The sequence below is a fragment of the Vanrija pseudolonga genome, chromosome 1, assembly GCF_020906515.1.
Source record: "Vanrija pseudolonga chromosome 1, complete sequence".
Lineage (NCBI taxonomy): Eukaryota > Fungi > Basidiomycota > Tremellomycetes > Trichosporonales > Trichosporonaceae > Vanrija > Vanrija pseudolonga.
In genome coordinates this window covers 924,915-945,140 of record NC_085849.1, presented here as the reverse complement: position 1 = coordinate 945,140, position 20,226 = coordinate 924,915, and the positions used below count along the sequence as shown (strand labels likewise).

At 61.1% G+C, this 20,226-nt stretch overlaps 5 protein-coding genes across 6 annotated transcripts; 2 read left to right on the top strand and 3 right to left on the bottom strand.

Moving 5' to 3' along the window:
• Positions 1 to 126: 126 nt before the first annotated feature.
• MSS51 (Protein MSS51, mitochondrial) lies at positions 127 to 1,961 on the top strand. Its single transcript, XM_062766814.1, has 3 exons — positions 127 to 708; positions 761 to 973; positions 1,017 to 1,961. Exons 1-3 carry the CDS (start codon positions 201 to 203, stop codon positions 1,859 to 1,861), a joined length of 1,566 nt encoding a protein of 521 aa, XP_062622798.1. The 5' UTR covers positions 127 to 200; the 3' UTR covers positions 1,862 to 1,961.
• cyb5r4 (Cytochrome b5 reductase 4) lies at positions 1,943 to 5,104 on the bottom strand. The gene is made up of 6 exons (XM_062766813.1): positions 5,063 to 5,104; positions 4,481 to 5,011; positions 4,295 to 4,427; positions 2,788 to 3,715; positions 2,246 to 2,746; positions 1,943 to 2,211 (listed from the first exon to the last, which is right to left on the bottom strand). Exons 1-6 carry the CDS (start codon positions 5,069 to 5,071, stop codon positions 2,142 to 2,144), a joined length of 2,172 nt encoding a protein of 723 aa, XP_062622797.1. The 5' UTR covers positions 5,072 to 5,104; the 3' UTR covers positions 1,943 to 2,141.
• Positions 5,105 to 10,399: 5,295 nt separating this feature from the next.
• ytsP lies at positions 10,400 to 11,161 on the bottom strand. The gene is made up of 3 exons (XM_062766812.1): positions 11,087 to 11,161; positions 10,693 to 11,051; positions 10,400 to 10,648 (listed from the first exon to the last, which is right to left on the bottom strand). The coding sequence occupies exons 1-3, from the start codon at positions 11,128 to 11,130 to the stop codon at positions 10,461 to 10,463; spliced, it is 591 nt and encodes a 196-aa protein (XP_062622796.1). The 5' UTR covers positions 11,131 to 11,161; the 3' UTR covers positions 10,400 to 10,460.
• Positions 11,162 to 11,373: 212 nt separating this feature from the next.
• Positions 11,374 to 18,041, top strand: DNTTIP2 (the record flags this gene model as incomplete). Of its 2 annotated transcripts, XM_062766810.1 has the most annotated exons (6): positions 11,374 to 12,271; positions 12,320 to 12,488; positions 12,541 to 12,714; positions 12,773 to 12,998; positions 13,053 to 13,894; positions 14,351 to 18,041. In XM_062766810.1, exons 5-6 carry the CDS (start codon positions 13,694 to 13,696, stop codon positions 17,375 to 17,377), a joined length of 3,228 nt encoding a protein of 1,075 aa, XP_062622794.1. In that variant the 5' UTR covers positions 11,374 to 12,271; positions 12,320 to 12,488; positions 12,541 to 12,714; positions 12,773 to 12,998; positions 13,053 to 13,693. The 2 variants fall into 2 exon arrangements, with proteins under 2 accessions (XP_062622794.1, XP_062622795.1); XM_062766811.1 differs by lacking the exon at positions 14,351 to 18,041 and having other exon boundaries at positions 12,544 to 12,714; positions 12,773 to 12,969; positions 13,048 to 13,066.
• Positions 18,042 to 18,411: 370 nt separating this feature from the next.
• BNA6 (Nicotinate-nucleotide pyrophosphorylase [carboxylating]) lies at positions 18,412 to 19,699 on the bottom strand. Its single transcript, XM_062766809.1, has 6 exons — positions 19,462 to 19,699; positions 19,353 to 19,408; positions 19,076 to 19,299; positions 18,922 to 19,029; positions 18,614 to 18,874; positions 18,412 to 18,569 (listed from the first exon to the last, which is right to left on the bottom strand). Exons 1-6 carry the CDS (start codon positions 19,639 to 19,641, stop codon positions 18,484 to 18,486), a joined length of 915 nt encoding a protein of 304 aa, XP_062622793.1. The 5' UTR covers positions 19,642 to 19,699; the 3' UTR covers positions 18,412 to 18,483.
• Positions 19,700 to 20,226: the final 527 nt, after the last annotated feature.

Here is a 20,226-nt window from a genome sequence, read left to right as displayed (position 1 = left end):
CTGGGTGGCGACGCCAAAGTCACGTGACGCATTCACTGATTTCGCATGCCGGCGCTCGGCGTCGATCCGGCAGAGGCCCAACGAGACTTTGCGTCTCCGAGAATCGGTCCTCCGTCTCCTCCTCCATCACAACCACACCTCTCTACTCTACGATCTCGGCACATCACCGTCACCGGTAGCCCCACCCCCTACCGCTCACCATGCGCCAAGCTACAGGACGCGCTCTCACGCGCGCCGCGTACCGGCCGGTCGTCGCGTCGCGCGCCAGTCCGATTCCCTCCGCCGTTCCCTCGGCCGTGCTCCCCCGCCAGGCCGTACCTTCGCTGCAGGCCAAGCGCACCTTTTTCAACATCTTCCAGAAGAAGAAGAAGCAGCCGCAGTTCGAACAGGGGACAGACAACAAGCTCATCCTGTCCCAGGCCGACCTGTTCCACAAGCTCTCCGAGTCGCCGTTCGAGGCCCTCCGCGAGAAGGGCGAGCGGATCCGCACCTACTCGATCTGCCCTGTCTCATACGAGAAGCACCACGAGCAGGTCCCGGTCAAGTACGAATGCCCCAACTGCGGCTTCCCTTCGCATGCGAGCGAGGAGCGATGGGTCGAGGGCAAGGCGGAGCACGACGAGTACTGCCCCCGTATCCGCGAGGTGAACGAGGACGAGCACGACATTCGTAGCGGCCGCCGTATTGTCGAGTTTGAGAACATGCCCGGTGAGCTGGAGGAGCCCATGAGGTGGTGTCCAGCTCGTATTAACACCTCCAGGTATTCAGCCATACGAGCAGGCCGTGTCGCTCGCGACGTGGGACTCGTTCTTCTTCACGCGTGGCTTCGTGTCCATCAACTCGCCACGGGCAATCCGCCACGTCTCCAAGCTCATGACGTACCCGATCACCATCCTCAGTGTGCTGCACCAGAACGGTCCCTTCAACGCTAGCAATGGCCGCATCACCCACGAGGGCAGGAGAAGCATGGCCGGTGAGTTAATTGCCTTGCGTTGGTTTCACAGCTCACACCCCAGCGATCCACTCCACGATCCACCCTCCCCCCGGCACGACGATTGAGAGGTCGAGCGACATTCGGCCAATGCCCCCCGTGCGCATCTTCATTCTCGGAGCGCGTGCCGAGTCGACGCTCCCTGCCGACCTGTGGCTGCAGGTCGCTCACCTCTTCCCCACGACTCAGTTCAACATCTTCTTCATCGGCCCCGAGGCCGGCATCCCCATTGTCGACGGCCGCAAGCGCGAATACCTCAAGATGGAGACCGAGGGAAGCAAGTATGGCTACCCGACCTGCGACTTCAACGTGAGCCCGCAGCTCAAGCTCACGTCGATCCAGTCGACGTACCAGAACGTGCACAACCAGCTCGGCCCCTTCGACCCCTACCAGGACGTCTTCTTCGCCTTCTCGCCTGGACTCGGATTCCCCGACCAGTCGCCCGAGAACAAGCAGGAGGGCCAGCAGCCGCTCGTGCAGGCCGAGACGTCGTGGCGCAAGCCACTGCAGCAGATTCTCGAGACCAAGTGCGGTCTCTTCTTCACTGCCTTCTCGCCTACCGACCTCGCGCGCGACGTGTCGGCCGTCTACGGCACGCAGCCGCCCACGGCCGGCCCCGACAGCCCAAGCGAGTACCCTTCGTCTGTCCGCCTGCCGACGACGCCGGCACCGCCCATTGAGGGCGTGACTGACGAGTTTGAGCTCATCCTCACCCCCGGCGCCAACCCCTTCGGCTCGCGCAAGTGGGAGATTGCCGAGTGGGACATTCGCGTCGGTGTCAAGACAAACTGGGGCATCTGGGGTATCCGCGGCAAGCGGTACGAGGTGACCAACAACGCCGAGGAGGAGGCCGAGAAGGAGGAGGAGTAGACGTAAAATCGCTCCACGAGGACTAGACGCAAAACTCCATCACGGGCAATTTACATGCCTCTACATGGGCAACTTACATGCATACCACTCTAGCATTACAGGCCGAGACAGGGCGTCGGGGGTGTGAGTTGGTGGGCGAGATCTGGTGGTGCGGAACAATACACAAATAGATCGGGTTCTTGTTTCGATTGGTGTATTCGGCCTGCGCTGCGAGCGAGGCGAACAAGAGAGCGAGCGCTAGGGGAACCAAACAATCGACGTTGCCCGCTTGCTCGATCGCTCACGCAAACAGGCCGAAGTAGGGCAGGCCCGCGCCGTACGTGATGAACCAGACTGATGTGCCCGCGGCGCTGTCGTCAGCGTAACCAGCACAGCTCCACTCACCAGGCCAAGCGAAGCCCGTCACGGCTCATAGCGTAGACGGTGTGCGCCTGGAAGTCGTACGTCCGCTGCCTACGGCCAGCGAGGTCCCAGAAGTGTGCGCGTTGGTCGTGCCCGGCAGACAAGATACTCCCCGCATCATCGTCATACAGCACAGCACGGACGGGGCGCCGCAGCTCGCCAGGAATGGCGAGGCGCACGGCGGCGTCGCTCGCAGAGTAGAGGAGGACCTGCCCGTCGACGGTGCCGCAGGCCACCGTGTCCCCCGCCCAGTCGACACAGGTGTACTTTGGCCCTCCGCCCCGGCCTGCCACCTCCGCCCCCGTCGCAAGGTCGACGATCGCCCATTTCCCGTCGATCGCGGTAGTGACGATACGCTCGCCGCCCGACGGGTCGAGGCGGATCGCGCTCAGCGGCTCGACGTGCGTGTGGAGTACGTGGAGCGGCGGCGCGTCGTCGACCACGGTGGCGCGGTCGTAGATTCGTATCGTGCTGTCGTGCGACCTTTAGTCGGGTTAGCGCCGCGCGGGAAGAGCCCAACTCACCCAGTGACAATGAACCGCTGTGTCAGAGCGACGGCAGCCACGCGCCCTGTGTGCCCTCTGAGCGTGGCGACCTTGTGCGCCGACACACCCGACACGTCCCCGCGCGCGTCTTGGGCGCCAGTCCCAAAGTCGAGCGCCCAGCACGACGCCGTCATGTCGCTCGACCCAGTGACCAGGAACCCCGCGCTGCCAGAACACTCAAAGTCGACGCTGAGCACGCTGCCCTCGTGTGCTGATTCATGGGTGTACGCAAGCACGGGGCCGTACTCGCTCTCGACCGCCCCCAGGGGAGGCATACACCATACCCGGAAGCTGCGGTCGCGGCTCCCGCTGATCGCCCACGGCGACTTGAGCGCCACAGCGTACACGTACCCCGCGTGCGCGTCCATCGTCCACACGTGGTTCGGGCTGACGGGCACGTCTTCCTCGCTTGCTTCGTCGTCGATGCCAGCGTAGGGAAAGCGCGCGTGCGGCCCGAGGCCGCGCATCTCTTCCCCCGCGAGCAGGCGCGCGCGGTACAGCGTGGGGTAGTGTACTGGGATTGGCGCGTCGGCTGTCGACAACGGCGCCGAGCTCGGGGTCCGCGTTCCGGCCGGCGCTGAGGCCTCTGCCGCTTCGCCTGTGAGCAAGGATACCAGGCGCGCGGGGAGGACGAGGCGCGGGAACCGCGCGAGCCAGTCACGCCAGGACAGCGCCGGCGCCGGCGGCCCAGCGCGGCCCGGCACCCACGTCCGCCCGTCCTCGTCCCACCGCCCCGGCGCGTCGACGGTCGCCACTACGCGGCGCGCAAACTCCGGCCGCAACCGGAACCCCGGCACAGCGAAGAACACGCGCGCCCACGCGATCGGCGAGCTCGCGGCCGCGTGTAGTCGGCGGCAGGTGAGGCTCGGGGCGTGGAGCGCCGCTGGGGTCGGGGGCAGCTCGAGGACTATCTGCAGGAGGCTGGTGTTAGCGGGACAGACGGAGCGCAGCTTACAGCTCGTCTGGGAGCGAGAGGAGGCCCGTTGGGTCGCTCATCGTGGTGTGGATACAATGGCGAGATTGTGGTCGTCATTCGAGTTTGAATGGTCAGTTTCAGGCACGGCCGGATAAACCGCCGCGTGGTGGTGATGGACATCTCGCCATTGGCCTCGGTGACTCCGTCAAGCACACAGCCACCTGTGTACCACGACGCAACAATGTACAAGATGTCATGACGGTCGTCTAGATCTATGACTATGGGTGCTCTGGTGCTCTGCTGGCTGTTTCTACGCCTCTAGTTCGTGTCGCGTCGCGGCCAGCTGGCGACCTGCCGCGGGGTTCAAGCAGCGGCATTCTCTAGATGCCTCGGCGACACCGCCTTGGAGGCCGACGCCGACGTACACACCCCCTCAGTGGCCGCCCGCAGCACTCAGCCTCGGACAAGCATGCCGATCATGCACTCCGCCATCAGGTGCTCCAGGTTCACCCACGAGTGTGTAAGCACTGACGAGTTAGTTGAGTCCAGCTATGGCCACGTCCAACTCACTGAACAGCTTTGTGCCGTCGCGTCCCGCCACGCGCATCAGCTCGTCGGCGCCGCCAGGGTGGAAGTTCAAGTATGGTGTAATGTTGTACACACGCCCGTTGAAGGCCGACCACGCGTCGTCACGCGACTTGTGCTGCAAAACAAAGATGTCAACAAGCGCCCGGGCCTCCTCGCCTCCACACGCACCTGCTTGAGCTCCTCCATCGTGACGCGCAGATATACCGTCCCCTGGATACCTCGCAGATCCGCCCCACTGCGCTGCAGACGTGCCCAGTCGAGCGCCGAGTGGCCCGGCGCGAGCGCGACCTTGCCCCGCCCCTTGACCTTCTTGGGCGGTGGGGGCTTGAGCGCGCCGCTCGCGTCCAGGCCGCCACCGGCCTTGATGCCAAACTCGGGCCGTGTTGTCGTGCTGTGCGGCAGAGGCATGTTACCGAGCGGGATGGGGTCGTTGATAATTGCAATATTCAGGTCGGACGGCGGAGACGCCGAGCGCTGTCTTGGCGGCGACGGTGGCGCGAGAGCTAGTGCTGGTGCTGGGGGCGGGGCTAGGGCCTGCGAGCGCTGGGCCGAGTTGGGGAGCGGGAATTGGGGAGGGACGTCGAGATCCTCGTCTTCTTCTTCCTCGCCATTGATCTTCTTGTCGTGCTCGTCGTCTTCTGATTCGGCTGGTGGAGCTGGCCTTGACCAGCCGGGGATGGAAGGGAGGGAGGGAATAAGCTGTACAGTGGTGTTAGCGATCCGTCTTGAACTCCAGCATGGTTTTCTTACCCAAGACATTGTGCCTATAGTGTTCTAAGTCTATGCAATGAGTGATGGCGAAATGTTGACATGGACGAGTGCCTTGTTGATGGTGCTTGGTGCGGGGAGCGATGATCAAGGCTGTGGCCGCCCGGCTCTGTACGGCCAGTCAACAAGTCACTGATAATCAGCAATGTTTTGGCATTTGCTTCCGTCTTGAACGCGTGCCAAGGCACAATGCACAGTGCGGGTGAGTGGACCGACGCGCCGCCCGACAAGAGACCCGATGAAGTCACTCGACACTGCACGTCGATCGTAACCCCGCGATTTGGTCGCATAACTTCTCCAACTCGACTCTCTCTGTCCTCTCAAGCAACCTTGCTGGAGACAGATACTACACACCGATAACTTCAAGAGCAGCTGACCAACTGGCTACCTGTCCACAAGTTTGGCACAACCTCCACCTACTCGACCAACACCCAACCTCGCCCGTCATGTGAGTGCCCTTCCCTCCTCTCCAGTCACTGGCACCCTGCAGCATGGCGCTTACACGACCCGTAGGGCCTCGCTAAACAAGCTTGCCATTCGTGGCATCCGATCCTTCGACGACAAGCACGTCCAGGTGATCGAATTCTACTCTCCGCTCACTGTTATTGTTGGTCACAACGGCAGCGGAAAGACCGTGAGTGGTGGGCTGGGCGTCCCCAAGGACGGATCGGCGCTGACGTCTCTCCAGACCATCATCGAGTGCTTGAAGTATGCGACAACCGGTGACTTGCCACCAAACACAAAGGGCGGAGCCTTCGTGCACGACCCAAAGGTGTGTTCAGCTGCTGATGGCGCCGCGCCCATGCTTCACCTGACACCACCAGATGGCCAACGAGAAGGAGGTCAAGGCCCAAGTCCGCCTGCGTTTCTGGAACGTCAATCGCCAGCGCATGACTGTCACGCGTAGTCTCCAGGTTACGGTGAAGAAGGCTGGAGGCCTCACGATGAAGACATTGGAGGGTCTGCTGGCCAAGACTGAGCCAGACGGTGGAGACGGCAAGGTGAGCTCGACCCTTCCCCTCAACAAACGCTGACATGATCCCAGAGGAACGTCATCTCGACCAAGTGTTCTGAGATGGACGAAGAGGTTCCGCTGCTCATGGGAGTTTCCAAGGCGATCCTCGAGAACGTCATCTTCTGCCACCAGGAAGACTCGAACTGGCCCCTGTCCGAGCCCGCTGCCCTCAAGAAGAAGTTTGACGACATCTTTGAGGCCACTAGGTGAGTTGTTGGTTGTAAAGCCAGTGACTAACGTCAGGTACACCAAAGCCCTTGACAACATCAAGGCTCTGCGAAAGGAACGCACAGCCGAACTGAAGGTGGACAAGGAGCGCTTGAAGTTCTATAAGGCGGACAAGGACAAGGCAGAGAAGGTACGTCGCAGCACCAGACTTTATCCTGATGGCGATAGCTACGCAAGGATCTGGCGGCGTTGGTCTCAAAAGAGAACGCCAAGGAGACAGAAGTCGAGAACCTGAAGGAGGAGTTTGAGCGTCTCAAGGAGCACACCGACGCCATTTTCCAGACAGCCACCGGATTCCAGCAGGTCTATGAGCGTCATGAAAGTCTCACGAAGCGCAAGGAAATGTTTGAGAGGAACCGCGAACGCATCAAGGAGGAAATGAGTGTTCTCAAAGGTATGCACAGTTGATGTGATCGACGTGGCACGTTGCTCACCTGCCAGAACCCACCGAGGAGCTCCAAAGCATGTTCAGCAACTTCGATGAGCACTTGAGCACCATTGAAGGAAACAAGGACAAGCAGGTGCAGCTTAGGGACAAGGAAGAACAGGCTCGTGAGGAGCTGGAGAGGCAAGAGCGCCACCTTGTCGGCGCTCAAGGAGGCTTGCTGGGCAACCGCAGAAACCACGAACAGCATCTCCGTGACCGTGAGAAGGCCGTCCACGAAGTTGCCAAGGCGCACAACATCCCTGGATTCGACTACAGCCCACTTGAGGACACCAAGGTGGCCGAGTTTGTCGAAAGGTTCCAGGATCTCATTCGCAAGGCTGAGAGCGACCTGAAGCGAATCCAGGCAAGTTCCCACCTCACTCGTTCATCAAGCTAACGTTCCTAGACGGAGGGTGCACGCAAGGATCGGGAGCTTCAGGCTGAGCTCGATGCCCTAGCGAACGCCAAGAGCGCTGCGGTTGCTACCAGGGCAAGCAAGGATGACCAGATTGTCACCTTGAGCACGCGGATTCGTCAGATGGATGCGACTTTCGACTCTATCAGCTCGGTGGACGCAGACATTAGCGTTTTGGAGAACGACATTGCTGCCACTGAGGATCGCAAGAACCGCCTCTCCGAAGAGATCAGGAATGCGCGCTATGATGAGCAAATGCGTGAAAAGGCGAGCGCCATCCGCCAGAAGGAGGCCGATCGTGACAAGGCAAACTCGGAACTCTCGGCACTCAACCGTCAAGCAGACACCCGTGCCCAGTTGTCCATCAAGAGAAATGAACTGCAATCCAAATCCAATCAGGTCGAGGCTTCGTAGGTGTCATCGAGACGAGCCATGCTGACAAGCGTAGGACTCAGAGCCACTCTGCCAAGTTCAGCGAACTTGTGGGCTCCGACATCAACCCTGAGACGATGGAGGACAGTATCGCGGCCGCTCTTAGGTGAGTAAATGCTGCAATGACAGACGACTGATAGTCTAGCCGCAAGGATCGCGAGTTAGTGGATGCCGAGTCTGCCGCCGCCGCCAGTAGCCGAAGCCTGTCTCAGATCCAGACCAGCACTGGGTATCTGAAGCAGAATCTGAGGAGCAAGAACGATGAGCTTGCTCGTACGTGCCACCGCCCATACCCAGCTAACACTGCAGGCCTCGAAGCCCAGATTGCCAACGCATTGCAGGAGTTCGAGACACCTTCGGTTGACGAGGCGATTGGAGAGGCGCAGACAGAGGTCAACCTTCGCAAAGAGTGAGTTAGTCCGTTGACGCCTCTTCCTGACCTCCCAGTGAGCTTGCAGACACTGCCAACAGTCTCAAGTTCTACCGCAGAATTCTGGACCTGGGTCAGACGAAGAAGAAGTGTCTGGGTTGTGATCGTGCCATTCACGCCAACGAGACGCCGGGCTTTGAGCTCTATGTGAGTCTCAGTCAAGCGAGAATGCTGCTGACGCTCAGATCAAAGCTCGAATCGATCGTTGCTCCTCGACGGACTCAAGCGAGGTCAAGGAGGAGCTTGCCTTATGGGAGGGACAGCTGAACAACCTTCGCGCTGTCCAGCCATCAGTCGCAGTCGTTGCAAAGCTTAAAGAGGTCGAGATTCCTGCTCTGCAGAAGCAGATTGCAGATGAGACTGCCAACTTGTCCAAGGTTCAAAGCGAGGTTGACGATGTGGGTGTCAGTGGTGTCGGTTTAGTGCTAACGCATTCAGTCGAAGCTGGTGGTCCAAAAAGTCAAGCAGGCAGCCCGTGACCTGGTTACCTTGAAGAGTGCTGCTGCGATCATCGCTCGTGCGGCTGGAGACATCAAGGATCTCAAGTCTGATATCCAGCGTCTGGAGAGAGACCTCGAGGCATCGGGCTCCTTAAAGACAGTGGATGAGGTGCAGCAGGACATTGACAACATGGCCGCCGAGATGTGCGTCTACGGAGGTGCTCTTTTGCATTGCTGACACTGCCCCACAGCAAGAATCTGCAGCGCGAGCAGCACAACCTGTCGGCCGACAAGGAACTCAAAGTCAACACACTCCGCGGTCTTGGCGATGACCACAGTCGCAAGACTGTCAAGTTGAGCGAGCTTCGCTCAAAGCAGGAGCGCCACAAGTTGGATGAACTGGCACTGCGTCAGCAACAAGAGTCCCTTGCCACTCTCCAAAAGGAGCTCAAGGTGAGGATCAGGTCACCATATAAGCTGACAGTTCAGGAACTCGACGCCAAGGCCCAGGCAGCTGTTGCTCCATGGAAGGAGAAGAAGTCTGCCCAGGATCGCTACCGCGCCGAGAGGCAGAATGCGGAGAACGATGCCATGATGCAGGTCAACGAGTACCAGAGCAGCTTCAATGACCTGGAGAACACCGACCGACTGTGTAAACGCTACGTTGCCGAGGGCAACGACCGCAAGATCCGGGAGAACGAGGCTCACATGGAGCAGCTCCGCGGGGAGATTGTGGCGACTCGGGAGGCTCAAGGTCGCATCGAGAAAGTCATCTCCAAGCTCACAGACGACATCTCGAGTGCCAATGCTACGCGCCGGAACATCAAGGCCAACATTGATTACCGGGTGGAGAGCCAGCACATCGATGCCATCCTCAAGGAGCTTGCAGATCTCCCAGTCAAGGAATCTGCGGAGCGCCGAAAGGAGTTCAACAAGACGTATCAGGATTCCCTCGACCAGCAGACGTCTGTGCAGAATCGGGTATGTGGTCTCTCCAGCCTGCGGCCGCCTGAGCTGACGATCTGCAGTGGCAATTGGCCAGCGGTGTGCTCTTGCAGCTCAAGGAGCAGCGCAAGTCGTCCGAGAAGACCCTCAGGGACGAATACAAGGACATTGACAAGACTTTCAAGGAGCAGCTCATTAAGACAAAGGTGAGTTTTGATGCGCGGGCATGACTGATCGGACAGACCAGTGAGGTTGCGAACAATGACTTGGAGAAGTACGGCAAGGCATTGGACAAGTAGGTGGACGCTCGTGGCTGGCTACTGACAGTCAGCGCCATTCTCAAGTACCACTCGATCAAGATGGATGAGATCAACGATACCATCGGCCACCTGTGGAACAAGACGTACCAGGGCACAGGTAAGGCGAATGACCGGTGCCGAAGGCTGACCACGCAGATATTGATGGTATTCGCATCGTTTCAGACCATGACGAGGCCAGCACTTCCGCCCGCAAGAGCTACAACTACCGTGTCGTGATGGTCAAGAACGATGTGGAGCTTGACATGCGTGGGCGTTGCTCGGCTGGTCAGAAGGTTCTGGCGTCGATCATCATCCGCTTGGCTCTCGCCGAAAGCTTTGGCCAGGGATGTGGCGTTCTCGCGCTTGACGAGTGAGTAACGACACCAAGGCCGTGGCTGACCGCTCAGGCCAACAACCAACCTTGACCAGGAGAACATCAATGCGCTCGCCGAGGCTCTTGCCGAGTGAGTGTCACACACGCATCTGTTCTGACCCTGCAGGATTATTCGCGAGAGGCGGCGCCAGAACAACTTCCAACTGATCGTCATTACCCACGACGAAGGCTTCCTGCAGCGCCTTGCTGCGCATGATGTGCTTGAATACTACTGGCGTGTGTCACGCGACGCGTCGCAGAAGAGTGTGTTAGAGAGGCAGCGTGTGGGGCTGTAGCTCTGTGTATTAGGTATCATTCTCGTGTTTATGTATCAAGAGTGCATGTGCTCTAGGGCTCTGCTGTGGCATCACGGCATTCAAGGGGTCCAGTCGCTGGCCTTGGCGAGAATACGAACCACCTCCTCGAGGCCCTTGCGGTCCTCGTCGTCAAAGGTGCTGAGGACGGTCGAGTCGAGGTCGAGGACGCCGACGGTGGCCGAGACACCAGCAGGAGTGCTCAAGCGCAAGGGAAGCACAATCTCGGACTTGGTGTCGCCGTCGCAAGCTGCTTCGTCAGCCGAGCTCGTGTTGGTGGTGGGGCAAGCTCACCAATGTGGCCGGGGTAGGCGTCGACATCGCCCACGACGACGGGCGCGTCATTCACAAACGCGTCGGCGCACACGCCCCGCCCGGCAACGGGCGAGATGGTGATGCACGCCGGGCGGCCAGCGTACGGGCCGAGGACGAGCGGCGCCGGCTTGCCCTTCACGGGCTCAGCCGACGGCTGGACGTAGAACCCGACCCAGTTGACCACGGGCGTGTGGTTGTCTGCGAGGCCGTACAGCTCGGACCCCGCATACGAGTGGTACAGCAGCGCGCTGGCCTGCGCGAGGTTGGAAACCCAGTACCTGTGTCCGTCGAGGAGGAGCTCGAGCTGCTCCGTGACGTGGGCGTAGAACTCGGCCTTGCTGCGGTGTCAGGAGGACTCTTGGCGGATGCTTACGTCGTGAGGCCTGGAGGCACGAGGCTCGAGTCGGCGTGCGGCATTGTGCGTGGAGAAAGAGTTGTGGTGGTGGTGGTGGACGGGCGGACCATAACCTCATCGGTCGTGATCTTGTCTTTTGCAGGCAGACCCGCCCTCGCCCAGGAACCACACATGGGTTGACAATTTCCGGGGTCTCCGCATCACGTGACTTTACAATCATTTTCCACCGGCCCAGCCTGGGTGGGTTTGTGCATTTGCGTATAGTTGCGTCCACTGATGCCGCCCGCCATGCCGCCCGCCGCCGCCGCCTCTGCCTCTGCCGCGATTCGATTCTCGTCTGTCGTTTGTGTCCCATGTCCCAGCGGTAGGTGCTCAGAGCAAGTCTCTTCTTCTTCTTCGACAGCACGGCAGCACACTGCACTGCACTTGGTTCGACAGCGTCACTTGCCCCACCTCCTCCTCCCACCGACCCGCCCCGAGCTACGCTCTAGCGCGTCGCACAAACTTCCGACACTGCCTATTGTGGCCTCCTATCCCTCTCCACCAGATCCCCCCTCCTCTCATCCTCTTCCCACGAATGTCCACTCCACGCCGGACACCGCGCAGAAGCCTGGCTGCCTCGTCGCCGGTGGTGCTGCTGCCTGCGCCAGCAACGCCGACGCACTACACCAAGGCGGACCTGCTCGCGCGTGCCGAGGCCTCCCAGCTCCTGGGGAGCGAGGACGAGGACGGGCTCAGCTCGTTCATGTCCCCCCGCGCGAGACGGCACGCAGCCTTCACACGGGCTCGCGAGGCCTCGGCTGAGCCCAGCGTGAGCGGCACGCCTGTGGCCAGGTCGAGTGCACCGAAAGCGGCGACGATCAGTGAATCGCCCGAACCTCCCACTGGGGGGGAAGACGCAGGTGAAGCTTCCGGCTCCGAGGGACCAAACTCTCCATCCGACTCCACATCAACATCATCAGCATCAGACTCTTCATCAGACGACGACTCGTCAAGTGAAGATGACGACGACGACGAGTCCGACTCGGACGACGACGACAGCGACGACGAAGAGGAGGAGCTCGAGCGCCAGCTCGCGGCCGCACGCGCGTCCGCCACCGCGGCCGTGAAGAAGGGCAAGAGCAGTGCCGCAGCCCCCTCGACAGCCCTGGGCGAGGACGAGGACGGCGAGCTCAAGTTTGAGAGCGAAGAGCCCAAGGAGGCGTGAGTTGGCTGCTGCCAGTCGCGTGCACGTGCTAAAATCTACAACAGACCTATCCCCGACCTCGCGATCCCCTCAATATCTACACGCCACCTCGTCCTTGCCGACGACGGCACCGCACGTGCTGGCGAGGCTGGTCCCTCCAAGCTGCGTGAGGGCGCCCCCGAGCTCGACCGGAGAGGATACGAGCGTGCTCTGAGCAAGCGGGAGAAGCTCGCCGTGAGTAACGCGTGGAGGCCCTTGCCGCCTACAGTGCTGACATTCTCCGCAGCAGCCAAAGAAGGCTACGGCCTCAGAGCTGTGGACTACACTGCCCTCTGCCCGCCAAGACGAGCTCCCTCAGATGAAGCGCGACTACCAGGCGCTTGCATTGGCCAACTCGCTCGACCCCAAGCGATTCATGAAGGGCGGCAACCGCGGTGGCAAGGTCCCCGAGAAGTTTGCCGTGAGTGGGGTGTGGGATGTGTGCTCTTTGCGGATCAGGCTGACAATGTCATCATCAGATCGGAACCATGGTCCAAGCCCCGCGCCACCTTCAGGACACAACGGTTCAAAAGGAACGCAAGTACCGTGCAGGCGAGATTGTGGCCAGCCTCATCCAGGACGCCAACATCGGGTCGTACGCCAAGCGCAAGTACGAAGACTTGCAGGGCAAGCGTATGGCGAACGGCCGGGGCAAGGGGTGGCACAAGCGCTCCAAGTGGTAGAGCAGCTGGCTGCATTGTGGCGGTGAGTGGCGGCGGCGCTGCGTAGAGTTGATCCGAGGCCAGGCTGACAGAACAGTCGGGTTTACATAGATTTCATTGTGCGTTCGGCGTGTTGCCGAGCGGCACAAGCTCCAAGATCTCCCCGGGGGAACCGCATACTGACCAACTCGCAGGGTTGCATTGCATGGTCGCGTGTTTGTTGTGTGTGTGGTGTGGTGGCAGTCAGGTGTTGTGTGGCTCATGTCGTCAGTGATGGTGGTGACCCTGTGGGTCTGATATCCCAAAAGGTCCCGCTTCGCCACAAGTCGGTGTTAGTGTCACAACCGTGGCTGAGCGGGATCAAATTGGGGCTTGATGGCGCTTCTAGGTTGCCCTGCCGCCCCTTTGCCCGTTGCAGATTTTCACACTGAGCCCAGTCTGTCATTGTCGTAGCCTACTGGCCGCCTGGCGGAATTCTCGCTCGTGATTGGCCACCCGTCGCCTTTTCACCTTCGAGTGCCCAACCCGTTCCCGCCGTGCACGCACCGCCCTTTGGCTCGGCCGGCCAGCACCCCTTCTTTGCAGTGTCACGCCCTCTAGCAGGCTCCACCACCCCCACCCCACACCCAAAGCTATCGGACGGGCCCGCGGTAAATCGTCGTCGAGCCCGCTCCAAACGACAGCACCGAGACCGCTTCATTGCGGCCTCACCACCCCCCCACCCCCCCAGCCCCGTGCATGACGTCCGGCAGGATGGTGACCACGTCGCGGCGTGCCGGACGAGTCACCAACAAGACCAAACTCCTCGTCTACAGGGGATCGGACAAGGTCGACCTAAGCGCAGCCGAAACCATTGTTTGGAACAGTGACTCAGCATCCGGAGAGGCCACCAAGAACCAACATGTCGGCGCCAAAGGAGTCGAGACTGGCGAGCTCTTGGTGAGTAGCGACCGCTCTACAACTTTTCCTATGCATGCGGAGGTGGTATACATAGGCCGTTCGCCATCAAAACGGTCTCGAAAGTCGGCGGCGGCGTGGGAACCGCACAGCCCCGACGAAAACGAGGCAAGGGCCGACGTGTCAGCCGACCCTACCGCACCACCACCTTCGACGGACACGACACACAATCCACACACGGGGCACACACACACACAATAATCTGTGCCATCAGTGTGGCTTCTGGCATGCCAGAGAGGGGGCCGCTGCCCAGCACACGACCTCTTGCGGCCAGTGCAATGCACCCCCTCACTCTACAGTGCATCCCATCCCCTCCATAGCTGGGCGGCAAATCCTCCCACGCCCAGCTCCTTCCTTCTTTTCACCTTCCCTTTGCGGCACTTCCCATGGCTGTGGCTCCAATGTGGCGAATCGTCCAAATACTAACCACCATCACAGGAACACCATCTCCAAGCTGCACTCTCCTCGGCCTCCTTACTCCACTCGCGCGATGCGACCAAGCCGTCCAGCCCCAACACCTCGCGTGCGGCTTCGACAAAGCCAGAGTCAGCTCCTGCTGAAAAGGCAGCTGCTGCCAACGGCACGTCGGCCAACGCTACGCTCAACTACCACATCCCCACCCCCGATGCCACTGGTTTAATCGACAACATCAACTATGCCAAGCTGTACCAGGCCCACAAGTTCCACGAGCCCGTCAACTACATTCGCTTTAGCGACACTGTAGAGGAAAGCTCGGGCGGCTCGGGCGGTCTGAACTACTGCATGGACGACGAAGACCTTACCTGGCTCACTTCCTTCAACGCCAAGGCGGAAGGTGGCAGCGGCGAGAACGGCACGGCTAATGGCACGACGGCGACTCCCACCAGCCCAGCCCAGGGCCGTGGCGAGCGCCGCACCAAGGGCAAGGAGAAGGAGAAGGGCGAGCCTCCGGCCGCGCTCCACATCTCCGAGGACACTTTCGAGTACATCATGGGTGTTCTCGAGAAGCACGCCGAGGACACTGTCCCCATGCTGCACACAAACCTCTCCCTCATGCCCTTGTTCAGCCATGTCGAGCCTCTGTTCTCGTCCCCGCTTGCCGCTTCCTTCTACCCCGGCTTCGAGGTGCCCAAGGGCATCCCCGAATGCCGTGTCCTCGCCCGCATGGCTCGCTCCGTCTTCCCTCACTGGAAGACGAGGCGAGAGGCTCGTGAAGGCAAGTCGATCATGCCGCAGCTCAACTACGACGAAACCAACGACGGAGACCCGTATGTCTGTTTCCGTCGCCGTGACGTCCGTGCTGCACGCAAGACTCGCCGTACCGACAACTTCTCGGTCGAGCAGATGCAGAAGCTCCAGTACGAGCTTCGCCGTGCTCACGACCTCGCCAAACTCGTCCTCAACCGCGAGACGGAGAAGAAGACGCTCTACAAGGCCGAAAAGGATGTCTGGGAGGCCAAGTGGAAGCTCTTCGAGACCAAACGCCGATGGCCTTCACTCGGTGTCTCGCGAGACGAGGAAGAGATTATTACAGGCCGCCAGACAGGTGCAGCTGCGGCTTTGGTTGCAGCTGCTGCCGTCCAGCAGTCCGCCGCTGGGTTTGGCCACCCGCTCTCTACCACCAACACCAACATCCCCCGCAACCGCAAGCAGGTCGACCGAGAGAAGGACGACCGCGAGCGACGGGACCGTGCCCTGGAAGCGCAGCGTGCTTACGAGCGCTCTTCGCAGCCGGGCAAGTCGATGGCACCCGATGCTATTCGCGAGCGATTGCAGGCGTTGCACGCCAAGCTCGACGAGGAGCTCGGCCGGCGCAAGGCCGCCGACGCTTCGTGGGATGACTACACCGACTCTTCGTATCAGCCTCTTCCCGCGTCGCATGCCTCGCATGCCTTCCGCCCCATCAATGTTCTCGACCCCCTCTATAGATCTAGCCCCGACACGGATGACTCGGACTCGGACGACCAGGACCGACTCGTCAGCCCCATGGCCTTCCGCCTGCGTCGTGGCCGTGCCGGACGTGTTCATCTCGACCGTCGCCTGCCAACCTTTGCCTCGCGACGCGGCGCCATGCCCACTTCTCCCGACAAGCTCAAGGATTGGTTCTTCCCGGACACTTTTAGCTCGCACCAGCGCTCATACCGACGCCTGAGGTCTATCGACGACGTTCTCGACGGCGGTGACGATGAGCTCGCCGATGCCCACAGCCAGAAACGCCAGAAGATCAACGAGATTGTGCGATATGATGCCGCTCGTGGTGGCGGCACTGGTGTTGGCATGGGCTTCTCTGGTGACGAGGACCGTGTGGTCTTGGACGACTACAAGGACCAATACGTTCGCCACCGTGTCACCCTTCTTCAGGAGGACGACTTGGCCAAGCTCCGCCCCGACGTCTCCTTCCTCGCCCAGGCCCAGATGGACCTCGAAGCACCTCAGGATTTGCCACCGCCGCCCAAGTTTATCAAGCCCGCCCCGACAAACCCCCAGATTGTCGCATACCAGCAGCAGATGATCCAGCAGCAGCAGATGGAGCAGCTCCAGCGCTTCCAGCTTCTTGCCCAGCAGCAGCAGCAAGCGATGGAGCAGGCCAGGCTTCAGCAACAACAGCAGGCGGCCTACGCTCAGGCTCAAGCTCAGGCCCAGGCGCAAGCCCAGGGCCAGGCTCAGGCTCAGACTACCCCGACCGGTGGTGTTGCCACACCGAACGGCACGCCTCAGATGCTGCCGCCGAACGGCGTCCCTCAGAACGGCAGACCGGTTGCGGTCAAGAGACCGTCTGCGCAGGACGTTGCTCGCGCCTCGGCTTCGCCGCAGCAGGCCGCTGCCCAGCAGGCTGCCCTCCAGCAGCAGGCTCAGCAACAACAGGCCCAGCAGCAAGCTCAGCAGCAGCAACAACAGCAGGCCCAGCTCGCCGCCCTTGCCGCCAATGGCGGACAACAATCTCCCCAGATTGTCAACGGCGGCATGGTCATGCAGAACGGCAAGCCGTACGTGGCCGTCGCCAACGGTACGCCTGGCGTTCCTAGCCCTGTCGGCGCCATCGACCCGCAGATCCAGCAGCAGAGAATGGCGGCGGCACGCGCGCATGTTCTCGCCCAACAGGCGCAGAACCAGCAAGCGGCCACCGGGGACGTCAGCTTTGAGGCTTCGACTGCCGAGCAGCGACGTGAGCTTGCCCAGCTTGCCCAGCAGAACGGCTTTGGCACCAACGTTCAGGGCTTCCTGGACGCTCGGAACAGAGCCCGCCTCATCAGCATGGCCAAGCTCGCCGCCGCCCAGCAGGCCCAGCAAGCCCAACAAGCTGCTGTTGCCCAGGTCGCTGTGGGCCAGCCTCAGGTCGCCGCGAACGGAGCTGCTACCCAGGCTCCTTTCGGCAGCCCAGGCATGACACCGGCGCAGCTCCAGCTCAAGTTACCCGCCCACGCTGCCGCGCGGCTGGCGGGAACGACGCCGCCTACGCCGCAAGCGCAGGCCCAGCGCTCGTAGGCCGATTCCCAGTCTTGAGCCGTCACCTCCACTCCTCCTTCCGGACTTAGCACTTCAACCAAACACCTCATCAACATTACCAACTGATTCCCCCGCATTGCATACCCTCTTCAACCCGGCTGGATTCGGGCTCCAACATGCTCGACCACCCGCCGCCGAGTGGCCTTTCGCACACTTCACTCCCCGCTCTCTGCACCACCACCACCACCAGAACTAGCGAGACAATGACCACGTACCGGTCGCATTTACAACAAGTCACGACCGGATGAACACCAAAAGAGCTCGCAAAGTAGAAAAAAATTCATGTGTATTCTAGCAGATGGCGAGAGAAGCAGGCGACCGTAGGCCAATGACGCTGAGAAAGCAATGTATAACATGCAAAAAGAAGTGGGGCACGGCGATTGATGGCTGTCGGTCGGTGACTAGGATAGGGGGCACCGAGTTAGTGCCACATGCCGTCACAGAAGCACACCCGCGGTACGACTTGGCGCCAGCAGCGAGCGCCATTCCGACCAGCGCCAACGCCTCGCCCACTATGTATGTCGTGGGGTCCGCGTTCGCCGGTGCTGTCGTCATGGAGCAAGCATCGAAGCAAGCCAGCCGGCGATCGTACCACGTCCGAACCCCATGACCTTCACGCTTCGCGGGCCATATGTAACTGGCTGTCCTTGTCGCTCGGCACGACGTTGCCACTTGCGCTTGCCTCGCGGCCACCGCACCACACGCACGCTCGCTCGCATAACAAGAACAAGAACACAACCATGCGCCCGGGGGACACGCCGCACCCGCCCCCGAAGCCCTGCGAGCCCATGACCCCCGTGTCGGGGAAATGACGCTACCGTGAGCGAGACAGGAGCGAGGCGAGCTGGCTAGCTGACGGCGCACTCAGTGAACTGTAACACCACCAAGCTGGCTCAGACCAGCACACCGCGCAATACGATCCCAGCACCATCGCCGACGAGCCACGACCCACTGAACCAAGCACGACCTGCAGAGCCCCGGCGCCCGCCCCGGCCATGACCCCCACATCATCATAATCACACACCCGCTGCATGCCTCTAGCCAACCAACCAACCATACCATTATGTCGTTTTCGTGACGCCCGCCTACTTCTTCCGTGGCTGGATCTTGAGCGAGAAGTCGACGTGCGGTGTGCCCTGGTGCACGGCGGACGTGGAGAGGATGTCGATGTCTGATGTGTGTCAGCTGGCTCCTGGCTCGACGAGTAGTACTCACCCGGGCCGACGCGGCTCGTGAGCGAGCCCTCGACGATACCGCCGCTCGTCTCGATCAGGAACTCGCGCTTGCCGCGCCACTTGTCCTTGAGCTGCTTGGCTGCGCCGTGCAGCTCGGCGCCGACGAGGTTGTCGAGCATGACAATGTTGGCGCCGGCAGCGATCGCCTCGTCGGCCTCTGCAAAGTCCTGGCACTCGACATTGACCAGCAGCGAGAAGCCCGCGACGCGGCGCACAGCCTTGACGGCGTTGGTGATTGATCCTGAAGCGTCAGCACCGCCCCAGGCCAGCCCACGGAGAAGCACGCACCATGGGCCCAGATGTGGTTGTCCTTGAGCATGACCATGGACGAGAGGTCGTGGCGGTGGGGGTCGATGCCGCCGACAATCATGCCGTACTTCTCGACGATGCGGAAGCCTGCCGCCGTCAGCTCAGTAAGGCTCCCAGAGGCCGAGTAACTCACCTGGCGTCGTCTTGCGCGTGCCGGCGATCACGCCGCCCCAGCCCTCCTCGCGCGCGAGGTCGCGGAACCGGCGCGAGACGGTCGCGATGCCGGAAGCGCGCGCGAGGAGGTTGAGGCCGACGCGCTCGCCGAGCAGCAGGTCGCGCGCCTTGCCGCGCACGACGGCCACCTTGGTCTTGGCGCCGTCTGGGATCACGGTGCCCTCGGGGACGAGCCACTCGACACTGTGTGGGGTCCGTCAGGGGGGAGCACGGAGGTCCGAGCCAGCTCAACTCACGTGCAGTCGACATACTTGAAGATCTCGTCAAAGAACGGCACGCCAGCGACAACGCCCTGTGGCAGTCAGTAAGATACGGTCCCCAAGCCGTCGCCACCCCGCCACCCACCCCGCTCTTGCCCCACAAGATCGCATCCTGCTCCTCCTCGCCGACGACGAAGCCCGCCCAGTCGTAGGACGGCGTGTCCTCGGCGAACCAGGTAGGGATGACCTGCTTCCACGACGGCGGGAGGAGGTGTGCGAGGTTCTGGCCCGGGAGGAGGTCGGTCTGCTCTGCTGCTGTTGACATTGTGGGTAGGGAGGGTAGAGGCGAAAGAAAGTTGCGAAAGTAATGTCGAGTCGCGGATATGATGTAACTTGCTTATGCGGGGCGGCGGAAGGAGTCGGTCGCGAGTCGGTCGCGCTTGCCGGACATGAACGGACCGGCCGGAGATGGCCTGGCGAACGGAATGGCCGCGGCTGCACCGCACAGATGCCAGCAATGAGGGCCGGATTTGATCCCGCTAAAGAATTCCGGGGTGGTCTTGACTTGAATTTAAAGTTCAAATAGAGCATTTGAATATCGGTCACCGCCGTCACCGTTGTCACTGCCTCACCCCCCAGCCAGCCACTTCGCCACTAACTCGACCCATGCCTTCATCGCCTCTTTGTCACCTCGTGACACATGTAACGCGTTTGATTTTACTTTGGGCACACATTGACAGATCGATTGGCCTACGCATGTCCCTTTCCGCGGCTGTCGCTGCCGCTGCTGTTGCTATGTACTGCTGCTCGCCCTCGTCAACATGCACCACACCGAGTAATACTCATCCCATGACGACGACAGCTTGACCCACGCACGACTAGTAACCGCGGCGCTCTGTCCTGACGCCAC